This window comes from Prunus dulcis, chromosome 8, assembly GCF_902201215.1.
Source record: "Prunus dulcis chromosome 8, ALMONDv2, whole genome shotgun sequence".
Taxonomy (NCBI): Eukaryota; Viridiplantae; Streptophyta; class Magnoliopsida; order Rosales; family Rosaceae; genus Prunus; species Prunus dulcis.
The window spans coordinates 3,658,713-3,680,602 of NC_047657.1; the positions used below are offsets into that span (position 1 = coordinate 3,658,713).

Genomic DNA, 21,890 nt, shown 5'->3' on the forward strand with positions numbered 1-21,890 from the left:
AGGCCATGGTGTCTGGTCCTAACCTTGTGCTCCTAATTCCCTAACTTGATTATTTGTTGTCTAATCTAAATTAAGCATTAGGAACCCATTAAGCATAGAAGAACAAGTTAAACAACCAAGCATGTATCTAATCCCTGTTGTCGAATGTCCATACATACTTTTCTTATTCATAGTTCAATTAAAATCAAAGCATGGTGTCTACTCTTGATTCAAACCAAGGTGGCTAATATACAAGTTCTAATGGTGATCAATCATCCAAACAAGCATATTAACTGATAAGCATAAAGAATAGGAATATGAATCATGAATCAAACTTGAAACTCAAAACTTCAACTTATAAACCCAGAATATTCATGTTAGGTTACATCATAGCCCTAGTTATGAATTTAGCTACCCATAATGGAAATGAAACTTAAGCAAAAATGAGAAAACATATTGAATGCAATAAGAGTAGAGAAAACCAATTCTGAAGTTGCTTGTGGTTTCCAAGGCTTCTCCAGGTGCTTATCCACTTCTAATGATACTCCAAGAACTTTCTCATGTCTAGAGTATGGCAACTAAAGAGGTGATTTGGGATGAGTTTGGGTGGCTGGTGATGGCAGAGAAAGAACAAATTCGTAGGAATATCCAAGGAAGGTGATAAGGTCATAATTTCACACATTTGCATGCCTTCTTTGCTTAGTAATTTTGTTTAGCTTCTCTTTATTTTCAGTCTCTTACCTTTGTTTGTGTGTTTTATAGGTTAAGACAGCAAGGGGATGACATTTGATACAATTCATGCATGTTAAGGGCTGAGTGGCACAAGAGGAATATGAGCTTAAAGACAAAACCAATTTGAGCCACACTCCTTGTCAGTCCAGTTTCGTGGGTCATCTTGCAGGCCTCATTTCAGCAACTTACACAGGGTGGATGAGGAGACATCCTTGATAGAAGTTGTTCCAATGGGTGTCTACTATAACATATCCAAATTTCAGCCCAATTGGATATATCTGGACCCCTCAGCACATCAAAGACTGAACTAAGTCCACAGAAATGTCATGTTGGCTGCCATCACTTTTAATGTGACTACATCCCTAGAGCCATGTGCCAAGCATGGGCAGCCACACATGTATTTGTCAGCTGCAGGCAAGCATGGGTAGACAAGCATGGGTAGACAAGCATGGGTAGACAAGCATGGGTAGACAAGCATGGGCAGCCAAGCATGGGTAGACAACAAGCATGGGCAGCCAAGCATGGGCAGACAAGCATGGGCAGCCAAGTATGGGTCAGCTGGAGCAGTTGGGAGCAGCTAAGAGAGGTGTGCTTCACCAGCCAAAGGGGAGGACGAAATTGCACTCTATAAATAGAGAGCTGCACACTCATTCAAGAAAGAGCAGACACACACATTCACTTCATCCATTACTCTCATACACACATTCAGATTCACCACAAAGAGAGAAAGGAGCTTGGAGCTGTCCTGGGAACTTCCTTGCTGCCATCATCTAGTTTTTCTCCTCTCTTTATCCTATCTATGTATTTCTTATTTTCTGTATTCATAGTTATGTCTAACTAATCCATTTTGTTAGGGCTTAGGATGAAGCCCTAGTCATGAATATTCAATGTTATGGATGATTTTATAGTTAATTGATTTCCTTGCTTTTATTATCAAGTTGTTAATCTCCAGTTCATTATGTGCTTGATGTATGTTTTCTTGGAGTAGCTAACTAGGATTTTATGCATCTAGCACAGGTTGGGAAGGGGTTTAGATTCACCAATTCTACTCTCCTTTCACAAGCAACACATGAATGGCCTAAGAATCATTCAAGGGGTTAATAACCATAAGTTGACTATGACAGATACCATGTTCTAGGACTTGTGTGATTATCATATTCTCAAGGAGCTTAATGACTCTTGTATGCTTTATTCTAAGTAGATACCATGCTTAGGTTGCATATTAGAGAGCACGTGTTGTGTAGATACCATGCATAATCACATGCCTTAGGAGAATCATGCATCCTGCACCTAGATACCATAGGCTTGTATGCGATAATCTATTGTTGATGAAGCTTGAGTCAATTTCTATGCATTCATAACTTGGATAGGAAAACTAGTGGTGGATTCCAAGGCTCTAACATCTCTCAATCATTGTTTCACAACTTGTTGATTGCTGCTAGTGTTTAATTTCGAGTACTTTCATTTCACCTTCTTCTTTTCATTTCAACAACAAAACCCCCCCCAATTCGAGTGCGTGTGTGGTGCTAGGATTCTGTCCTAGACCTTGAGTAATTAGCAAGAGGCATTGTTGAATTCGACCTTGCCTTTAGCTAGTTAGTCAGTTTCTTTGTTTTATGTTTTTTTTTCTAGCATTCTAAGTAATTTAACTTGGAACCAAGTTACCATTCTCCGTGGGATCGACCTCGTATTTACATAAGCTATACTATAAACGGTTCGCGCACTTGCGAGAATTAAAGTTGCTGTTTTTAATAACTCATTTTAGTTGTTAAGAATTGGCTCAACAAGTTTTTGGCGCCGTTGCCGGTGATTCGGTAACGATGGTGCTATAGTTAGATTACTTTGATTGTTTTGTTTTTGTTTGTTTCATTTGTTTCTTTTTGTAGGTTTTTCTGTTAGTATTCAGTTTTTGTATTTAGTTGCTATCCATTGAAAGCACTGAATTGACTTCCTTGGTGTGTGCATGTCCGAATCTGACCAGGAGCAAAGTTCTCCGGAGCCCCTCTCACCAAGAACCGCTGCTGTACGTGCTGGTTTGAGGAGGAATTATAGTTCTTCAAGCTCTGAATCTAAAAGTTACGAATCTGAAGGTTCAAGCAACATGGCAGAGATTCCGAACAACAACAATGATGAAGGAGGTGCTGCGCTTGTTGTCCAACCAAGAAAACCCCTGCGTGAGTTTTCCATTCCCAAAGTCACCGATCAACCTTCATGCATTGTCTATCCTCAACTCACAGCTGACAGGTTTGAGCTTAAAAGTGGTATGATTCATCTTCTTCCAACTTATTATGGTAATACCACTGAGGATCCTTATATGCATATTAAGCAATTCTTTGAAATATGTGCTACGATCAAAATTCAAAACCTTGATGATGAGCAAATTAAGATGAGGCTATTCCCATTCAGTTTAAAAGATAAAGCTAAGTCTTGGTTATACTCTTTGCCTAATGCTTCAATTCATACTTGGGAAGAGCTTTCTAATAAGTTTTTGCAGAAATTTTTTCCGGCTCAAAAGACTAACAAGATTAGAAAGGAAATTCTTGGTTTCACACAAAAGGAAGGAGAAGCTTTTCATGAATGTTGGGAGAGGTACAAGGAGATGATAAGTTCTTGCCCACACCACAACATAGAGAGTTGGATGCAAATGCAATCTTTCTATGAAGGTTTGCTTGATTCCGAAAGGATGATGGTAGATGCAACAAGTGGAGAAGGACTGATGAACAAGACAGCAGATGAGGCTTTTACTCTCTTTGAATCCTTGAGTGCTAACTCTCAACAATGGAGCCACAATAAAGGAAGAGGACCTCCTATGAAAGCTGTGGTCTCTGAGGTAAGTACAAATAATGAGATTGCTGCAAAACTTGATGTTATGTGTTCTTTGCTTCAACAGGCAGTGACTGTCCCTCTAGGAAACAAAGTGGAAGTTCAAGACCAATCTTTTGCAGAGCACATGCTAGAACAAGCAAATGCCCTTCAAGCAAGGAATCCTCAAAATGATCCTTATTCAAACACGTACAATCCGGGATGGAGAAATCATCCTAATTTCAGGTGGAACAACAATACAAATGTGCAACAATCTCAAGGACCTCCCCCAGGATTCCAAACACAACAAAGGCAATTCCAGCAAGCTCCCCAACAAGTGCAAGAGCAAAGGGGTGATCAAATGGGAGAATTGCAAGACATGTTCAAGAAGTTCATGGGGCAACAAATGCAAACCAATCAGAACCTTCAAAATGCAGTGAACAAGCTAGAAGTGCAAGTTGGGCAGATTGCATCCTCCATGAGCAATAGAGCATCTGGAACTTTCCCAAGCCAAACGGAGGTGAATCCAAGGCATCAAGAGCACGCTAAAGCAGTACACATCTTGAGAAGTGGTAAACAAGTTGATAATAAGGTTGGAGATGCCAATGAAGAGCAAGAAGATGGAGAAAACGTGGAGATCATTCAGCCACCACATGGGCAGCCCACAGCTTCCAACAAACAGTCCATCAATGCTCCTGGAAAGAGCACAGGCCCTAAGGTATCATCTAATGCTAATCAAGTTCCAATTTCAACTAATGCTTTTAGGCCTATTGCACCCTTTCCCAGCAGGTTATCAAAGTCAAAGAAAGATCAAGGCTTGGATGAGATAATGGAAACATTCAAAAAGGTGCAAATCAACATCCCATTGCTCAATGCTATTGCTCAGATTCCAAAGTATGCAAAAATTTTGAAGGATCTATGCACTAAAAAGAGGAGATTCAAAGAGCATGAACAAGTTGCATTGAGTGAAGAGGTAAGTGCAGTCTTACAAAGAAAGCTACCTCCAAAGCTAAAGGATCCAGGTTCGTTTTCTATACCTTGCATTGTTGGTGATTTCAAGATTCCAAAAGCTTTGCTTGATCTCGGTGCATCCATTAACCTTATGCCATATCATGTTTATGAGAAACTTAACCTTGGTGAGTTGCAAGCCACAACTGTGAGCATTCAATTGGCAGATAGAACTATTCGGTACCCCAAGGGCATTCTAGAAGGCGTTTTGGTGAACGTAGAAGGTTTAATCTTGCCAGCTGATTTCTTAGTCTTGGAGATGGAAGAAGCACCAATTCTTGACAATGAATTGCCCCTTATCTTTGGCCGACCCTTCATGGCTACTGCTAAGACCAAGATTGATGTAGAGCAAGGCGCTCTCACCATGACCGTTAATGGAGAAACTGTTGCCTTCAAAGTGTTTGATGCCCTGAAGCCAAATGTTGTACAAGATTGTTTTCAAATTGAAGTATTTGGTAATCCAGGGAAAGAGAGATTTGATGGCCTTCCTTATTCAGTAGAATCATGCTTGCTGAAAAAAGGAGACAAGGAGGAGCAGGGGGCAGCCCACATGTTCAATGCTCCAATTCCCACACACAAGAAGGGGCTGCCCAAATTTGGACATGTGAATATTCCAATCATTCCTACAATTCATTGTGATTCTATTCATAAACAGAAAAGGAAAAGAAAAGCAGCAAGGAAGCAATGGAAAAGGAAAACAAGCTTGGTGAACTCTCTTGCATTGCATGAGGTGTCGATTGAGCCCAAACCCCCCCATTCACTATAGAAAGTTTGATGTCTGGCTGAAGACATGAAACTTAGCGCTTCTTGGGAGGCAACCCAAGGTGACGAGGAGAAGATAGAATATGCGAGGAAGCTTGCTTGCGTCCTAATCGCTTCAAAGGGGAGTTTTTCTGAACTCTAACCTTTGGTTATGTCTTTCCCTTGTCTTCTTTCCTTTCATTTATGAGGCATTGCTTTTTCTTACACTCTAAACATTGAGGACAATGTTTCATTTAAGTTTGGGGGAAGGATTTAGTTATGTTGTTTCAAATTGTCAAATTTTAAAATTTTGAGTGTGTCTAATGGCCAAAAACGCAGGATTTTGTGTCTTGTTTTGTTATCCTTCCAAACACCTATGATAAGACTTGGATCTAATACAAATATGGTTTCTCAGAAATTGATAGTCATTGTTTAAGGACTTTGTGTGGTTTTGAGTTAACTCTGTCTTGCATGCCATCCTTGCACTTATTGAGCACTTTGCCAAGTTAGTCCAATTTCTTGCTACTTGGAGGTGTTATGCAATTCTACTTATCTCATGATCTTGGTTTCGTACTCTAGAACTTATTTGAATATCTCTTGAGACATTTTGTTGCCATACAATGCTTAGGAAGTGATTTAGGCCATGTTTGAACCGTTTGAGCTTTTCTAACCATCCCTCTACATGTATTCATCCCTAGTCAACCCATTTGAGCCTCCGTTAAGCCTCTCTTTGTGTAAACCATTCCTACCATAATGAACCTCTGTTTTCTTATTCTTACTTATTCTATGAGCAATTAAAGTTATCTTCAAAAGAGAGTTATAAAGAATGCAAGGTTTTTGGAGCAAAAGTGAATCATTAGTGCCATAACCCAAGTGTTGAAAAGAAATAAGTTTGGGGGTATTGGTAACTAATCAAAAGAGGTAATGAAGTGTGACCAATGTAGTCACGGCCCTAGGGTGTTATAAAAAAGAAGATCATGGTGATCTAGGGTAAAGAGCCACAAAATTAGGCCAAATACACAGATATGAAGGTGCTGAAATTATGTTGAAAATATGCTCATGTATGTGTTCCTTGCTTGTTACAAAGTTCAGTAATCTCTCATGCTCTTACCTATGCTTTAGTTGTGCTCAAGATGTTGTTATATATATCCATATCCCCTCTTCCATTCAACCACTACCCTAAGCCTCATTACAACCCTTGCAAAGTCCTTTTGATCCTTGGTATTGTATGGTATTACTGTGGAGAGCTGATTTGATAATGAGCTTATGGGGTTCGGAATTATTGATTTTGATCTAAGTGTGTGCGCATGTACTTATCTGAGTTGCAGGTGTTGTTCTGATTTGGCATTCACACACTACACTTAAGGGTGTCATTGTGAGCTTTGCTTTCTCTTGAATCATGTGTGGAACTTAGATTGTGATTGTTGTGTTTCTTTGGGACCATATACGTTGGTGATTCTTTGAGGATATTGTTTGGAAGGCTAGTTGCTTATTTCCTGTTTCCTAAGTTGTAGTTTTATTTTGTTCTGCTCGAGGACTAGCAAAATCTAAGTTTGGGGGTATTTGATAAGGTCATAATTTCACACATTTGCATGCCTTCTTTGCTTAGTAATTTTGTTTAGCTTCTCTTTATTTTGAGTCTCTTACCTATGTTTGTGTGTTTTGTAGGTTAAGACAGCAAGGGGATGACATTTGATACAATTCATGCATGTTAAGGGCTGAGTGGCACAAGAGGAATATGAGCTTAAAGACAAAACCAATTTGAGCCCCACTCCTTGTCAGTCCAGTTTCGTAGGTCATCTTGCAGGCCTCATTTCAGCAACTTACACAGGTTGGATGAGGAGACATCCTTGATAGAAGTTGTTCCAATGGGTGTCTATTATAACATATCCAAATTTCAGCCCAATTGGATAAATCTGGAGCCCTCAACACGTCAAAGACTGAACCAAGTGCAGAGAAATGTCATGTTGGCTGCCATCACATTTAATGTGGCTACATCCCTAGAGCCATGTGCTACACATGGGCAGCCACACATGGGAGTCAAATCAGCTCAGAAGCTCAGAAAGATGAACAAAAGTCAAAGCTTTCCATAAAGAACCCATACCAAAGCATGTATTTGTCAGCTGGAGCAGTTGGCAAGTATGGGTAGCTGGAGCAGTTGTTGGCAAGTATGGGTAGCTGGGGCAGCTGTTGGCAAGTATGGGTAGCTGGAGCAGTTGGGAGCAGCTAAGAGAGGTGTGCTTCACCAGCCAAAGGGGAGGACGAAATTGCACTCTATAAATAGAGAGTTGCACACTCATTCAAAGGGGTCAGACACACACATTCACTTCATCCATTACTCTCATACACACATTCAGATTCACCAAAAAGAGAGAAGAGAGCTTGGAGCTGTCAAGGGAGCTTGGCGCTGTCCTGGGAACTTCCTTGCTGCCATCATCTAGTTCTTCTCCTCTCTTTATCCTATCTATGTATTTCTTATTTTCTGTATTCATAGTTATGTCTAACTAATCCATTTAGTTAGGGCTTAGGATGAAGCCCTAGTCATGAATATTCAATGTTATGGATGATTTTATAGTTAATTGATTTCCTTGCTTTTATTATCAAGTTGTTAATCTCCAGTTTATTATGTGCTTGATGTATGTTTTCTTGGAGTAGCTAACTAGGATTTTATGCATCTAGCACAGGTTGGGAAAGGGTTTAGATTCACCAATTCTACTCTCCTTTCACAAGCAACACATGAATGGCCTAAGAATCATTCAAGGGGTTAATAACCATAGGTTGACTAGGACAGATACCATGTTCTAGGACTTGTGTGATTATCATATTCTCAAGGAGCTTAATGACTCTTGTATGCTTTATTCTAAGTAGATACCATGCTTAGGTTGCATATTAGAGATCGCGTGTTGTGTAGATACCATGCATAATCACATGCCTTAGGAGAATCATGCATCCTGCACCTAGATACCATAGGCTTGTATGCGATAATCTATTGTTGATGAAGTTTGAGTCAATTTCTATGCATTCATAACTTGGATAGGAAAACTAGTGGTGGATTCCAAGGCTCTAACACCTCTCAATCATTGTTTCACAACTTGTTGATTGCTGCCAGTGTTTACTTTCGAGCACTTTCATTTCACTTTCTTCTTTTCATTTCAACAACAAAACCCCCCATTTCTAGTGCGTGTGTGGTGCTAGGATTCTGTCCTAGACCTTGAGTAATTAGCAAGAGGCATTGTTGATTTCGACCTTGCCTTTAGCTAGTTAGTCAGTTTGTGTTCTATGTTTTTCTAGCATTCTAAGTAATTTAACTTGGAACCAAGTTACCATTCTCCGTGGGATCGACCTCGTATTTACATAAGCTATACTATAAATGGTTCGTGCACTTGCGAGAATTAAAGTTGCTGTTTTTAATAACTCATTTTAGTTGTTAAGAATTGGCTCAACACTCCAATCACACCAAAAAATAAAAAAGGCATTGATCTGCGGCCTTCCAAATCTAGGCCATGGTGAAAATAGAGGGTCAACTTGGCTAACATTTATGTTTTGTACAATTTTATTACAAGTTGCACTTATTTGGTTTTTATGCCATTTTTAATTGAAAACAACTTTTGTTTGTATGACTTCATTGTTTAGCAAGCCACAAAATTTTAAATTTTAAATTTTAAACAAATGTCTAACTTGAAATGTTTCTTTCAAAGAAAAACAAAACCTTGTAAACACTACACATTTATTGGATTAATTTCTATTTTGTATCTTACAGTTGTAGTCGTAAGATATGTTTGTCCACACACTCTAAATTCTAACAATTAAGTACCTCGGATTGTTTAGTTGCCTACGTGACAGCCTTAGGTCCCCCCTTTTTTAGTGTTTCGGCATTAGTTTGAGGATATTTTGGACAAATAATGTCTTGGCTTATTATCACAAAACGTCCCTAAGGTTTGCGAAACTATCAGATTGCATCCTTAATGTTTTTTTTTGTCATTCGTGGTCCTCAAAGTTAGCATGCATGATCACAAAAGGTCCCTGCCGTTAGGTTCCGTCAAAAACTCCGTTAGTTTGCTGACGTGGCATATATGTATATCACAAAACATCCTTGAGGTTCCCACACCTATCACAAATGGTCCTTACGAAATTTTTAAATTTTTTAAATTTAAAATTCATAAAATTTTTGTTTTCTTTTTAAAATTTTATGAATTATAATTATTTTAAAAAATATATTAAATTTTAAATACATGTGACACTATATTATTGTAGATGTGGGCTTCATATATATGCCACATCAACAAAGTAATGAAGTTTTTAAAAAATAATTTAAAATTCATAAAATTTAAAAATGAAAAAAAAAAAAAAAAACTAAAGGTTTAGGGTTCATAAATGGTCCTCAAGATTAAAATCCTTCTATAAATTGTTTTTTCATTTATAAATAATTTTAAAAAGAAAACCAAACTTTATGAATTTTAAATTTAAAAAAAAAATAAATTCGTAAGGACCATTTGTGATAAGTGTGTAAACCTCAGGGATGTTTTGTGATATATATGTATGCCACGTCAGCAAACTAACAGAGTTTTTGACAGAACCTAACGTCAGGGACCATTTGTGATTGCACATACAAACCTTGAGGACCATAAGTGACACAAAAAAACATTAAGGATGCAATCTGATAGTTTCGTAAACCTTAGGGACGTTTTGTGATAATAAGCCTAATGTCTTCCCAGCCAATTCATTATCTATTTTGGATTTAGTTGGATCCTAGAATTAGGATATTGTAAAATATCCTTAAACTGACTTTGAAACACGCAAAAAGGTGGGATCCATGGTTGTCACGTATGCAAATAACGGAAATTTTGATGGAAACCCTAACGTCGGAAATCCATTAAAAATAATTGATAAATTTGAGGTACTTAAAATATAAATACATTGAGAGAGCATAAACAAACATGCTTTACAAGTACAACTATAAGGTACCATACTGAAATTAATGTAAATTTATTTTGTAAAAATAATAGGTGAAGATCATAAAATAATAATATATGTGATATAACTTTGCAAATCTTCAATATAATAAAGTAAAATGTAAATTTAAAATATAACAATGTAATTTTAGTGAGGAAGACGTTTCTCACTTTTACATTACAATAACACCTAAAGCGGAACCGCACATAATGTGAGTATTCGTAGTTGCCCCAAAGCTATATATGGTTCTTCTCAATCTCTTAAAATATCATTGAAAAATTAAAAAACTTTTTAAAATATTATATAATTACATGTAATAATTTGAAAATTTTGGCATAATTGTTCCCATCTCCAGTACCTTCAAAATTAAACATTCTTTTTATATTTTTATCAAGAAGGTGGAAAACTTCATTCAATAATCAGTTAAGTACAAGAATTCCGTTCACGTCATATGTCATTTATGTGGCCTCATTAAAATCTAGCCTTGAAAACCCTTAGTGAAGGAAAATTCGGTTAAAGAAAATGAGTACCACAACATCTTAAAAAACTAAATAAATAAACCAATTTAGCTATTCTCCAAAATTAAACATTCTAGTTCTACCACTAGTTACACCCCCATTGTGACTCTACCTTAGAGCATCTACAATCATACTCTCTATTTTTTAGTTAACATTTAACTAAAAACATATAAAAGCTTCTCAGTCAAAGAAGACGAAGTGGCCGCTGGTAAGCCAAAGTCCAATAATTGCTACCAAAAATATTAATAAAGAAGAAGAAAAAGCTTGTTCTTAAGTGTTTGGTTCGTTCCTATTTGATTTTGCAATGGATTGAATATAGCTGCTGATATTGAATTTGAGACGCCTCTGAAAATCGTCGAATATTCGAACCCTATACTGAGAGCTATGAACAAGAGAATCGATTCAACTTGGCATTTTAATAGGAGAGAAAAAAAGAGAGGAAAAAAGAAAGAAAGGGCATTTTGGCATTTAAAAAAAATTAAATATGAGTATTTTTTGCATTTTAAAAGTTTCATTAAAGAGAGCTAAGTGCTTCCCGTGTTTTTGTCCTATAGCGCTTTTAAGAAGAAGCACCTCTCAAGTGCTTCTTCCAAAACCACTCCAAGTGCTTTTGAATCTCACCTAAAGTGCTTTTGTAATTTTTTCCAAATACTATTTTTAAAAGATAGAGGCGCTTTCACCCATTTAGAAGCGCTTTTCGCTGTTCCAAAAACACTCCCAAACAAGCTCTAAATTGACTAAATTAATAACTAAATAACTAAACTATCCAAACATGTAAAAACACATGTAACATTTTTACTCTTCTGACCTTATATATATATATATATATATATATATATATATATATATATTAGTTAAGGATGATTTTTATTTTTTATTTAGAATAAGCGATAGTTATTATTGATAAGCTCCTTTTAGGTAGGTCATTATAGATTATTTAACAATTGTAGGGGTGCAAGTTGAATTAGAAAGTCAGATTAAGACCAATTTCGTCTCAAAAATTTTCAATTTTGACAAGTCCAAATGAATTTCAAAATCCGAACATTCTGATAAAAATTGGATTGGGATTGGAATATATGTAGAGATTCTGAAAATTTTCAAATTCTGAAGTATATTTGGAACGGAATTGGAAAAAAAAAAATATTTGCATGATTTTTTTTTAAACTGGAACTGAAATCCCTGATTTCGATTCGTCTGAAAATCAAATTGCATTTAGATAAAAAAAATAAATAAATAAAAAAAGGCAGAAACTATCATAATTAAAGTAGCAATTAATTATACCGAGATTTAAAAAGAAAATCTTGAGTGAACCGAATCATGTCTCTGAGTCTGGGTACATAGCTCACTCAATCAAATCATGTCTGTGGGTGCTATGATCAATCACAAGCATCAATAAAGATATTCCTTCACGTGGTTACTGAAAATTGTTGGGCTCTTTTTTACTAAATATGACACGTGATAAATTACAAAGGAAAATATGATCTGCCTGATATTTCAACTAATTATTTGAGTTCTTCTTAAAAAATACATATTATTAACATCAAAAGTTAAATGGTTTTGGCCAATGAGGTTTAATCTAATGGAAAACGACTTTAATTTATATACTGGAAATCTCAAGTTCGAATTCACATCATTATAGCTGTGTGTGCATATGAAAAATCTCTCCCCCCCAATAGTTTAGATGATTGTTTATACTCCAAAAAAGCTGAATGATTTTGAATAACTATAATCTTCAAAGAAATACGTATTTTAATTTACATATTCCATACAACTAATGGTCTTTTTGTTATGTTCTTTTTTTCTTCTTTTGTGCATATTATTACTTTCTTAGTAATTCCCTGATAAGAAGCATAGATAGTCATCCTTTTAGATGCTTCTAAGAATTGATTGCTCGTCATGAAAATATGAACATGAAATTGGGTTGATTTCTAGGTCAACATGTATATATGTTAAGGTTCCCTTTTTTACCCCTGAAAAACACAAACAACACGGAGGATTATGATTATATGAAATTTGATGTCCAGAAGCTGCGGGAGCACATTTCACAATATTTTCGTCCTTAAAAATATGCCGAATAAAATGAAGAGAGTGTTGTCCATGATATATGTATTTATAAATTTAATTTAAAGAAAAAAGTGTTTATGGTTAAAATTTTAGAAATTCCCCAAAATGTTCTTATATTAAAAAAAAAGTAGTAAAAAAGAAAACCATTTGTTGTTTGATATAAAATACTAAAAATAACGTTAAAACTACATACATTATAATGCTATTCGTACCACATTTACTGACCATAATTGATGATCACCTTTCTAACATAAATAAAACTATTTATTCACGTATCTTACTCTCGCTCTCCCTAGTCAATGTTGTTGTATTTTTTTTTAAGCTGAAAATGTAGTTCATTATTTTAGAGGGGCTTATAACAGAATATATATATATATATATAACATAATATTTGCAGTAGAAAAATCCCCTTTCGCAAGAGCTGTGGCTTGTACAGAGAGTTTAGTCATTTATAAACAAAAAGGACTATGAAATTCAAGGAAAATAATTATAATACATTTAAAAGTCAAACGACTAGGTCTTTAAAAAAATAATAAAATTTAATTGAAAGGGTAAATTTCAAATGGAGTTGGTGGAAAATAGTAGGATTCTCAACGAAGCACCTGCATATTTAGGGGGCTAGGAGAGGAAAGGAAAAGGGAAAATGAGACTTGTGATTTATTATTATTCTTATTTTTTATAAATGTGTTTTAATTTTGGTGGCGCAAAACTTCATTTAAGTATGTGATTGTGATTAGAGGGTAAAATGATAAGATATTTGAAACTGGTGGGGTTGTTGTGGAATAAACCCGAATGATAAGATATTAGAGGGGCAAATATGTAATATTTACAACTCATGGCAACAACTATTTGGTTTTGTCAGTTTGTTACTATACATTTTTTGGGTTTTGCGAGTTAATCTCCTCTTCCAAACTTGTAATTCTTCAAATGCCTAACAGATTATCTTTTATCTCTAAAAAGAAAGTCTAGCACCAAACACGATATAAGATGTACATCATACGTGTTGTTCTAGTTAAAGTCTTTGATTTAATAAAAAAATCTTGCAATATAAAAAAAATATTATCGATAGATAAAGAACATGATGTCGATGCGTTAAATTATTAAAAGTTAAAAGTTATCATCAAAAAGCTTATCAAACCACAACATATCACTTTCAATAAATTAAGCAAATTAGAATATTAAATGAGTTCGGGGGATGTATGAGTATCAATCGAACCAACAAGTTGACAACCAAAATGCCTAGTATGAATGTTTCAAATACTTATCCTTGGATTGAAGTACAACGATTTTCTAAACAAGTTCAACTTGGATGATGGAGTGTTAGAGGAGTTCAACAATTAATTGGCAAAAGTTAAACAAATAGTTCACATAGGGAGGGAACCTAGGTGAAACTTGTTGCCTTTGACCAATAATGAATCATTACAAGTTTATATTCTTGGGCGCCAAGTTTGATTATACTGGCTAGAAAGAAGGGTTCAGATTCGTCTGCTTTTTCTTGTACGTCTATTAATCTGGATAAGATTTTCATGACTTTTTCCACAATCTGTGTGCCCTAGCTGCAAAATGGATGTGAAAAGCCTTGAGATGTGTTGACCACGTGGCCTTCTACGACAAGTCATTAAAGTAAGTCTTTTTTTAATATTTATTTGCTCCAAAAGCTTATTAAAAAAAATTAAAAATCTGCCTATAAAGAGAAGGCTCTCTTTCGCTTCATCTTTGCCAAACAAACGCAAAGAAAAACATAGCCATGGCTGCTTCTTCTTCTGCTTCATTCACCTTTTTCTCTCTGCTTCTGGTTTCTTCTCTCTTTGTTTCTTCTTTGTTTTGTGTCTCAGAGGCACAACCTTCTGTTCCTGTGGTTAAAGGGCTTTCGTGGTCCTTCTACGAGTCTAGCTGCCCTAATCTCAACTCCATAGTCAGAAAACACCTCAAGAAAGTCTTCAAGGAGGACATTGGCCAAGCTGCTGGCTTGCTTCGTCTCCATTTCCATGACTGCTTTGTTCAGGTAACATTTCGGTTCAACTGTATATATTTGAACCCCTTGATCAAATGGCTGGTTGCTAATCTTTAATGGGTTAGTGGTAGGCTTCCACCTTTTTTGATCAAGTTTTTTTATGTTTCTCTCTGCTAAATTCATAGGACAGGGCATCGTTTTCTTGTCAAATATCAGACTTTTCCTCAAAACCTGGACCGCACATTTTAAAAGTAAAATTATTTGTCTTTGGTCAGTTTAGGGGTTTTTTATTACCCCTGTTTTACCGACAGAATAAAAATATATTGATGACAATTGACAATATCACAACATAACATTTTTTTTCAAAATACAAACTTATATATGCCGAAAGTAATTTGGGCATCATCCAAAGAAATGCCAAAATGAAATGCCTGCTACTGCCCACAGAAGTCCCTCTCAAACTAGTTCTTGAACCACTTTAATCTTGATGTGTTAATTAAAGTAGCTAGTTGAATGCTTTTGTCTGTCACTCATTTTCTAATGAATTTTTTGAACCTTTTTTTTTTATAATTATTTTAATTTTATTTTTATAATAACCTTTCCTATTGAAATGAGCGATAGCATATTAAACTTACACACACAACACGGATGCTAGGACTCGAACCAGGATCTTGCCTGATGGAATAAATACTCAAAATCTCTACACTAGTGAGTCATTTGCTTTTGGAACTTAAAAAGCATGGGCCACTTATTTTCTTAGTAAGTTAATACAGTGTTGAGCAAGTTCCTTGCACCGAAGTTCAAATTACTTTACTCATAAATTCTATTAATTTAGAGTCGTAGATTATCGTGTATATATATATATATATGTATAAGTTAATAAAGTATTAACAACTCGTTTATGCTCACTCCTTAATGTAATTTCGTAATCCAAACTGGTCAAATCTTATGTTTTCTTCATTTATTGACATACTGTGTTAACTAGTTGTTACTGTGTTAACTAGTTGTTACTGTCGTATTAATTTACTAACTTGTTAGCGCATGAGCATAAATGCATTTGTTAAAGAGTTTGCAGTAAATCTAACAAAAGAAAGTTGAATAATAATGTAGGGATGTGATGGGTCGGTTTTGCTGGAGGGATCAGCCAGTGGACCAAGTGAGCAGGAGGCGCCTCCCAACCTGACCTTGAGGGCAAAGGCTTTTCAAATCATCAATGACCTCCGTGAGCTTATCCACAAGAAGTGTGGCAGAGTTGTCTCTTGTTCTGATATCACAGCCTTGGCTGCAAGAGATTCTGTTTTCCTGGTAATTAATTTCTTAACCAATATATATTTTATTCTTCAAGTCGATAATACTTTTTAAATAATAAAAAAAAAAACTATTAGTTAAACTTTTTTTTTTTTTTTTTCCTTCTTGGTGAAGGCATGGTCACGTCATTAAAATTTTCAAAAGTTGTTTCAGATGACTAGAAGCATTTTTACTGCTTTTGGCAAAAGTTAATAGTTTGACCATAGGGTAGGGTTGGCGTGGAAATTTCGTTCATTCAGATCGGAAGAATTCCAACACGTAGGAAATTTCCCAACACTTTTGGTATTTTCCTTCCAATTAAATATTAAAGTCATTCCAACATGTCCTGAAGAAATGAGAGAGGCAAGAGGCTTTATGAGCATTAATTCCAACATTCGAGGTTCCGTGTTCACATTCATAATTCTTCGATATTTCTTGTATCAAAGAAATAAAAAAGAAAGAAAAATGCCAAAATAAAAATTAATAAGTCTAACACATATAAATAATTAAGTTAAAATATAATAAGAATTTTTATTTCTTGAAGCGATAGTGAAAAAGGGAAATTCAAACACACTCTCGGGTGCAAAAATAACTACTCTTAATCGATTTACCGGCAATTTGTTTTATACAAGTGTCAAAACTATAAATTGTCTCAAAAGTGGGCATGTGGGTGGTTTCTTAGTTGTCCTTATCGAACTAATGAATATTTTACAAATCTTATAGCACAAATCTAAATGAATTTGTATCCCACATAATTGAATACATGGAAGAAGTTGTTGGATGCTATTCTATTCGAGCACTATAAACTCTATCTATATAATATTATCGTTTACTAATTCCTTTCTTTGTCCTTAGTCCATGAGTAGTTGTGATATAAAATCATTGTTCCCACCCACCCACTTGTGAAAGTTGCTATAACCTTTCAATGTCCCTCATTATAAAAAAAAAAAAAAAAAAAAAAAAAAAAAAACCTTTAAATGTCAGAAAAGGAGATGGAATCTAGGCGGCATATATCATAATCTATGAATATTTTCATTGTTATATTTTCCTCTACCACATGACTATCTTTTCTGTTTTACTTTGCAATTAATAAATCCTATAGCTTTATGAATCTAGGCGTGTCTTATAATTTATGAATAAAATATAAAATATAAATTAAAATTTTGAATTTTTTTTTTATTTGGCATGTACAAAATTCAACTAGTTGCTAACATTTTATCCTTTGGAATGTATGTACATATTTGTTTGGCGCAGTCGGGTGGCCCTGACTATGATGTGCCATTGGGAAGAAAGGATGGGCTAAACTTTGCAACACAAAATGCAACCCTAGCAAACCTTCCCCCTCCCTCAAGCAACACAAGCAAACTTCTCACAGACCTGGCAAAGAAAAACCTAGATGCCACAGATGTTGTAGCCCTCTCTGGTGGCCACACCATTGGCCTTAGCCATTGCTCCTCCTTCACTGGCAGGCTCTACCCAACCCAAGACCCTACCATGGACAAAACTTTTGCCAATGACCTCAAGGAAATTTGCCCTGCAGAAGACACCAACGCCACCACCGTGCTCGATATCCGTTCACCGGACACATTCGACAACAAATACTACGTCGATCTCATGAACCGCCAAGGTTTATTCACATCGGACCAAGATTTGTACACGGATAAAAGGACAAAGGACATTGTCAAGAGCTTTGCTGTTAACCAGACCTTGTTCTTTGAGGAGTTTGTGAAATCTATGATCAAGATGGGGCAATTAAGCGTGCTGACTGGCTCCAAAGGCGAAATTCGTGCAGATTGCTCGGTAAGGAATTCGGACAATAAGAGTTACTTGTCCTCTGTGGTTGAAGAGGATGAGGAGAGCTTGTCTGAGTTTTAGGCTCAATGTGTTCAATAACTTGACTTGTCTATGTACTTGTTTCATATGCTTATGTGCTAGAAACCTCTCACGTTTTGGTGTGCTTAGTGCTAAAATGTTTGTAATAACAGCCCCTTAATTATGTTAAAATTTAGTTTGTTTCACCAATCTGGTGCACCATGTGTTCATGTTTTGGTCTATGAGATGAAAATCCATCTAAATGTTAAAAAAATTTGTGGCCAAAAATCGTAACAAATATCCTCCCTCCAGTTTTGAATAAGTAGGGGTTTCTATGTTGAAAATACTTATTTCCTTATCAGGTAAGTAAGAGTTTCTACATTCCTGCCAATAACAATGTGATATGTGTGCATAACATTTTCTTTTGTGTTTTTAATGAATTATTTTCACATGTATCAAATTGTGATTCGTAAGAGTGGCTCCAGCGGACAGCCCAGCCAGAGGCTAGGGGAGGGGAAAAAAAAAAAAGGTGTTCCAGCGTGCAGCCCAGGCCCGAGTTCGAGGTGGGACCTAGCAACCTGGGCTGGCCCGAGGGCAAGGTCGGCCCGAGCTCCAGCCCTCGTTTTGGTGCTGACGTCATCGCTACAGTGCCGCTACAGTGTCGCAGCGCTACAGTGCCGCTACAGTGTCTGACGCTACAGTACTACTAAAAGTCCACGTGTCACACTCTGGGCTCTCCGATCAGATTTTTTTCTCCAATCCAACGGCAGCCTATTTTTGTACAATAAAAAATTGAAAAAAATTGAAATTTTTTTTTTAAAAATACCAAAAAAATACTTCTTTTTTTTTTCTATAAATACCAAAATTTTATCCGATTGAGATATGAATTTTATAATAAATATTGATATGTACGAACTCAAAAATATTATCCGAAAATATTATCTAAATTAATTATTTTTATTAAAAAATTTGTGAAAAAAACAAAAAAATAAATAGTAATTGCCCTTAGCCATGGCAATGGGTGGAAACACAAAATACTATTTGCAAGGGCAGCCACTATTTACGTGAATAGTGGCTGTCCTAGCTCCACCCTTGCCATGGCTAAGGGCAAATGGGTAGAGTTGCTCTAAGAAGGAGAGTTCCTCCTTACCGGAAACGAGGCAAACAGTATCCTTTTCTACTTGCCATTTATCAGCCTTGTATGCTAAATAACGATGATTTGTTTGGTTAGTAGACGATTATGCCCTTACTTGCCTTGGTATTGTCTTGAATGTCCTCTTGTCGTTCCATCGAACAGTGCCAAAGAAGCCTTTTCTCTTACTTTTGATATGGCCAAAATAAAAAAGAAGATGGTCGTTGCTTGTTTTTTTGGATATGACCAAAATATAAAAGAAGATGGTTCTTTGTACGTACTGCTGTTGATAAGTTCTTCACGTGAACTGATGTTATTGTTGCCTCTGTTATTACTGAACTGGTTTAATTCTTTTGATAAGATTCTTTGTTTGTTCTGCTATTCTGAAATTATATATCTTGTCTAGCTTTTCTGCTGGGTCAGACCCAAAAAAAAAAAAAAAAAAGGATTTTTCGCTGGGATTCTGGAATAAATCGTCACGAAATTTGTCTGGTTGAGTAGGTGGACATAATTGTCAATTTATTTTTTCACCAAACGACGGAAGTAACATTGATAAAAGTCGAAAGTTTGATTACAATAACTACAAATGCAATCAATCACTTAAACCTATATTCTGACTCAAATAAGGACTCAATAAAGGTTTAAATAGGATATAGGATACAAAAGATAATCAGGGCTATGTTATACTCCCAGTCAATGAGGTATAAAAGATAATCACAGCTACAGTACTCCCCCAAAAAAAGACCTATAAAACAACCTTAAAACCTAAGCAAAGACTAAAGCTCTCCCAAAGAGAACTGTTCAACAAACTCATAGAGAATTGCTGCACTTATTGTAACTAAAAAAAAGAACAAAACATAACGCCCTATTACCACCACCGATCGAATCAAGCTCACATCAAACCAAGGGAGGACGAAGACGAACAGATTTGCGCATATCTGACACAAATCTACCAAAACAACCCTAACACAATGTCATCACCAAGACGTCCAAGCAGCCATCAAATTAAGCCAAGATAGAGGGGCTAGAGGGAATGGGACTTTTTCATATTCATCCATCCATTCTATCCCATTCGTTCATTTGCATATTCTTACATAACCCACATGAAATAAAATTCTGAATATTGAAATCAAAGCAACAACATAATTGAACACAATCAAATTTCAATCTTACAAAGAAAACAAAATCAAAACATTAATCAAATAAAAAATTGATGGGTTTACCTCCATTCAAGGGGATTATTAGAGATGGTGGTAGTCAAGAAATTCATAGAATAGAAGAACGGCCTTTAAAACTTATGGAAAATCCTCTCTAAATTTTGAGTTCACTTTCCTGGACTATCTTTTGTTTTTGTCAGACGGTAGTAGTGAATTCATTCATCAATAAAAATGTTTACATCTTCTTCAAGAGTCTTGAAGTAGGGAGGGTAACGCTCCCACACCCAAGAAACAGTTTTTATTTTTTATTTTTTTATTTTTTTTTTAATACCGCAAATTGAGCCGCTAGGTGAGCATCCTTATTACAAGACCTAATAACCAAGGGTGGAATCATGAATTTTTTAATAACCAAGGGTGAAATCATGAATTTTTTAACGGGTAGGCTAGCTAAAGTTATTAACTTAAAATCTAATTATTAATTTTTTGTTTATTTATAATTTCTATAGCTTTTTCTGGAAATAAAATATACATTAAATTATATAAATTACGCAAGTTGTAAATACAAATTTTTTCATCCGGTGCGGCTTGATGGTCCAGTTTTCCGGTCTCGATGCCCACCCCTAGTCCTAACTCCTAAGTGAAATTACATGTAGGATAGCTTAAAACACTAGAAGGGGGTTGAATAATATGCTTACAGAGTTTAAGTGTAGCAAAGGAATAAAAACACGCCCAGAGGATTGATAAGTGGTATCAATCCTTGAATGCACAAAACATAAAAATATATGAACACGCAGATAATTATTTTACGTGGTAAAACACCACCTTTCGGGAAAATTCATGGGACTCCTCAATCCAAAGCAAATCCACTATAGAACAATGATTGCAAGAAGTACTCACACACTTATCCTAGACACATTCTAGATAATGTTTAGTAACTCAACTTTTGTCACGGGATAATCTTTCAATACTCCTTATGTTGAACGCAATACTGGTCACGATTGCTTCAAGTTTGTCGGAGTTGTTCCAACTCTACTTACGTTGAATCTGATATTGGTCACGATCGATTCAAGCTCACCAAAGAAAAACCGTCACTAAGGTCTTGGTGCCCTCAATCGTATGAGTCGCCGATCAGTGCAAATGAATGCAATATGAATGAGAAAAGTGTTTAATAAATCAACAAGTAAATATGAAACACTTGATAATTTATCTCAAATAAAAACTCAATTTTCTAAAATTTATGGACTGAAAATATGATCCTGAAAGCATAGAAAAATAGTCTTTGACATCTCTAAAGAATGAAGAAGACAAAGATCTTCTTTTATAGGATTTTTGTTCCCCCCAAAAGAAAACACGTTCAAAACAAAGATTGCTTGATTGGCAAAAATTAAATTAAATCCCAAACATATTTTCCTTTTCTATAGATAATCACATGTGAAATTAAACCAATAGAAACCAATAGAAAAGGCATACAAGAAAAGATGATTTTAATCAATCACAATATCAAAGCAGTCAAACCGTGATCAGACACTTTGATATTGTGATCTGATTGAAAACATGATTTTCAAGCAATAGGATCTAGGAGAACGACTTTCATGCAATAGGAATAATATTTTTTGCTGTTATTGGCCAATGATGCAATGATGCACGAGATAATTTTTTCACGTGTCATTGTGTTATTGATCGGGATACTAAAACAGTGCTATCTCGTTACAAGTAAGTTTTTTTGTTGTTGAAGGATCTAGAGTCTAGTT

General features: G+C 35.6%; 2 protein-coding genes and 1 non-coding gene across 3 annotated transcripts; 2 read left to right on the forward strand and 1 right to left on the reverse strand.

Moving 5' to 3' along the window:
- The first annotated feature begins 2,674 nt into the window (after positions 1-2,674).
- On the forward strand, positions 2,675-5,287 carry LOC117638278. The gene has a single exon (XM_034373418.1). It carries the CDS (start codon positions 2,675-2,677, stop codon positions 5,285-5,287), a length of 2,613 nt encoding a protein of 870 aa, XP_034229309.1.
- Positions 3,233-3,339, reverse strand: LOC117612342. Its single transcript, XR_004583381.1, has one exon. It is a non-coding gene; the product is annotated as a small nucleolar RNA R71 (small nucleolar RNA).
- A 9,181-nt stretch (positions 5,288-14,468) lies between the features above and the next one.
- On the forward strand, positions 14,469-18,072 carry LOC117637367 (peroxidase 12). The gene is made up of 3 exons (XM_034372243.1): positions 14,469-14,802; positions 15,862-16,056; positions 17,293-18,072. The coding sequence occupies exons 1-3, from the start codon at positions 14,545-14,547 to the stop codon at positions 17,911-17,913; spliced, it is 1,074 nt and encodes a 357-aa protein (XP_034228134.1). The 5' UTR covers positions 14,469-14,544; the 3' UTR covers positions 17,914-18,072.
- Positions 18,073-21,890: the final 3,818 nt, after the last annotated feature.

What these genes read in the sequence shown, in the direction of transcription:
- LOC117638278 (XM_034373418.1), top strand. Translation starts at nt 2,675, where the DNA reads ATGTCCGAATCTGACCAGGAGCAAAGTTCTCCGGAGCCCCTCTCACCA.
- LOC117637367 (XM_034372243.1), top strand. Translation starts at nt 14,545, where the DNA reads ATGGCTGCTTCTTCTTCTGCTTCATTCACCTTTTTCTCTCTGCTTCTG. An exon ending in TCCATGACTGCTTTGTTCAG is followed by an intron (nt 14,803 to 15,861) that starts GTAACATTTCGG and finishes ATAATAATGTAG; the next exon opens with GGATGTGATGGGTCGGTTTT. An exon ending in CAAGAGATTCTGTTTTCCTG is followed by an intron (nt 16,057 to 17,292) that starts GTAATTAATTTC and finishes TGTTTGGCGCAG; the next exon opens with TCGGGTGGCCCTGACTATGA.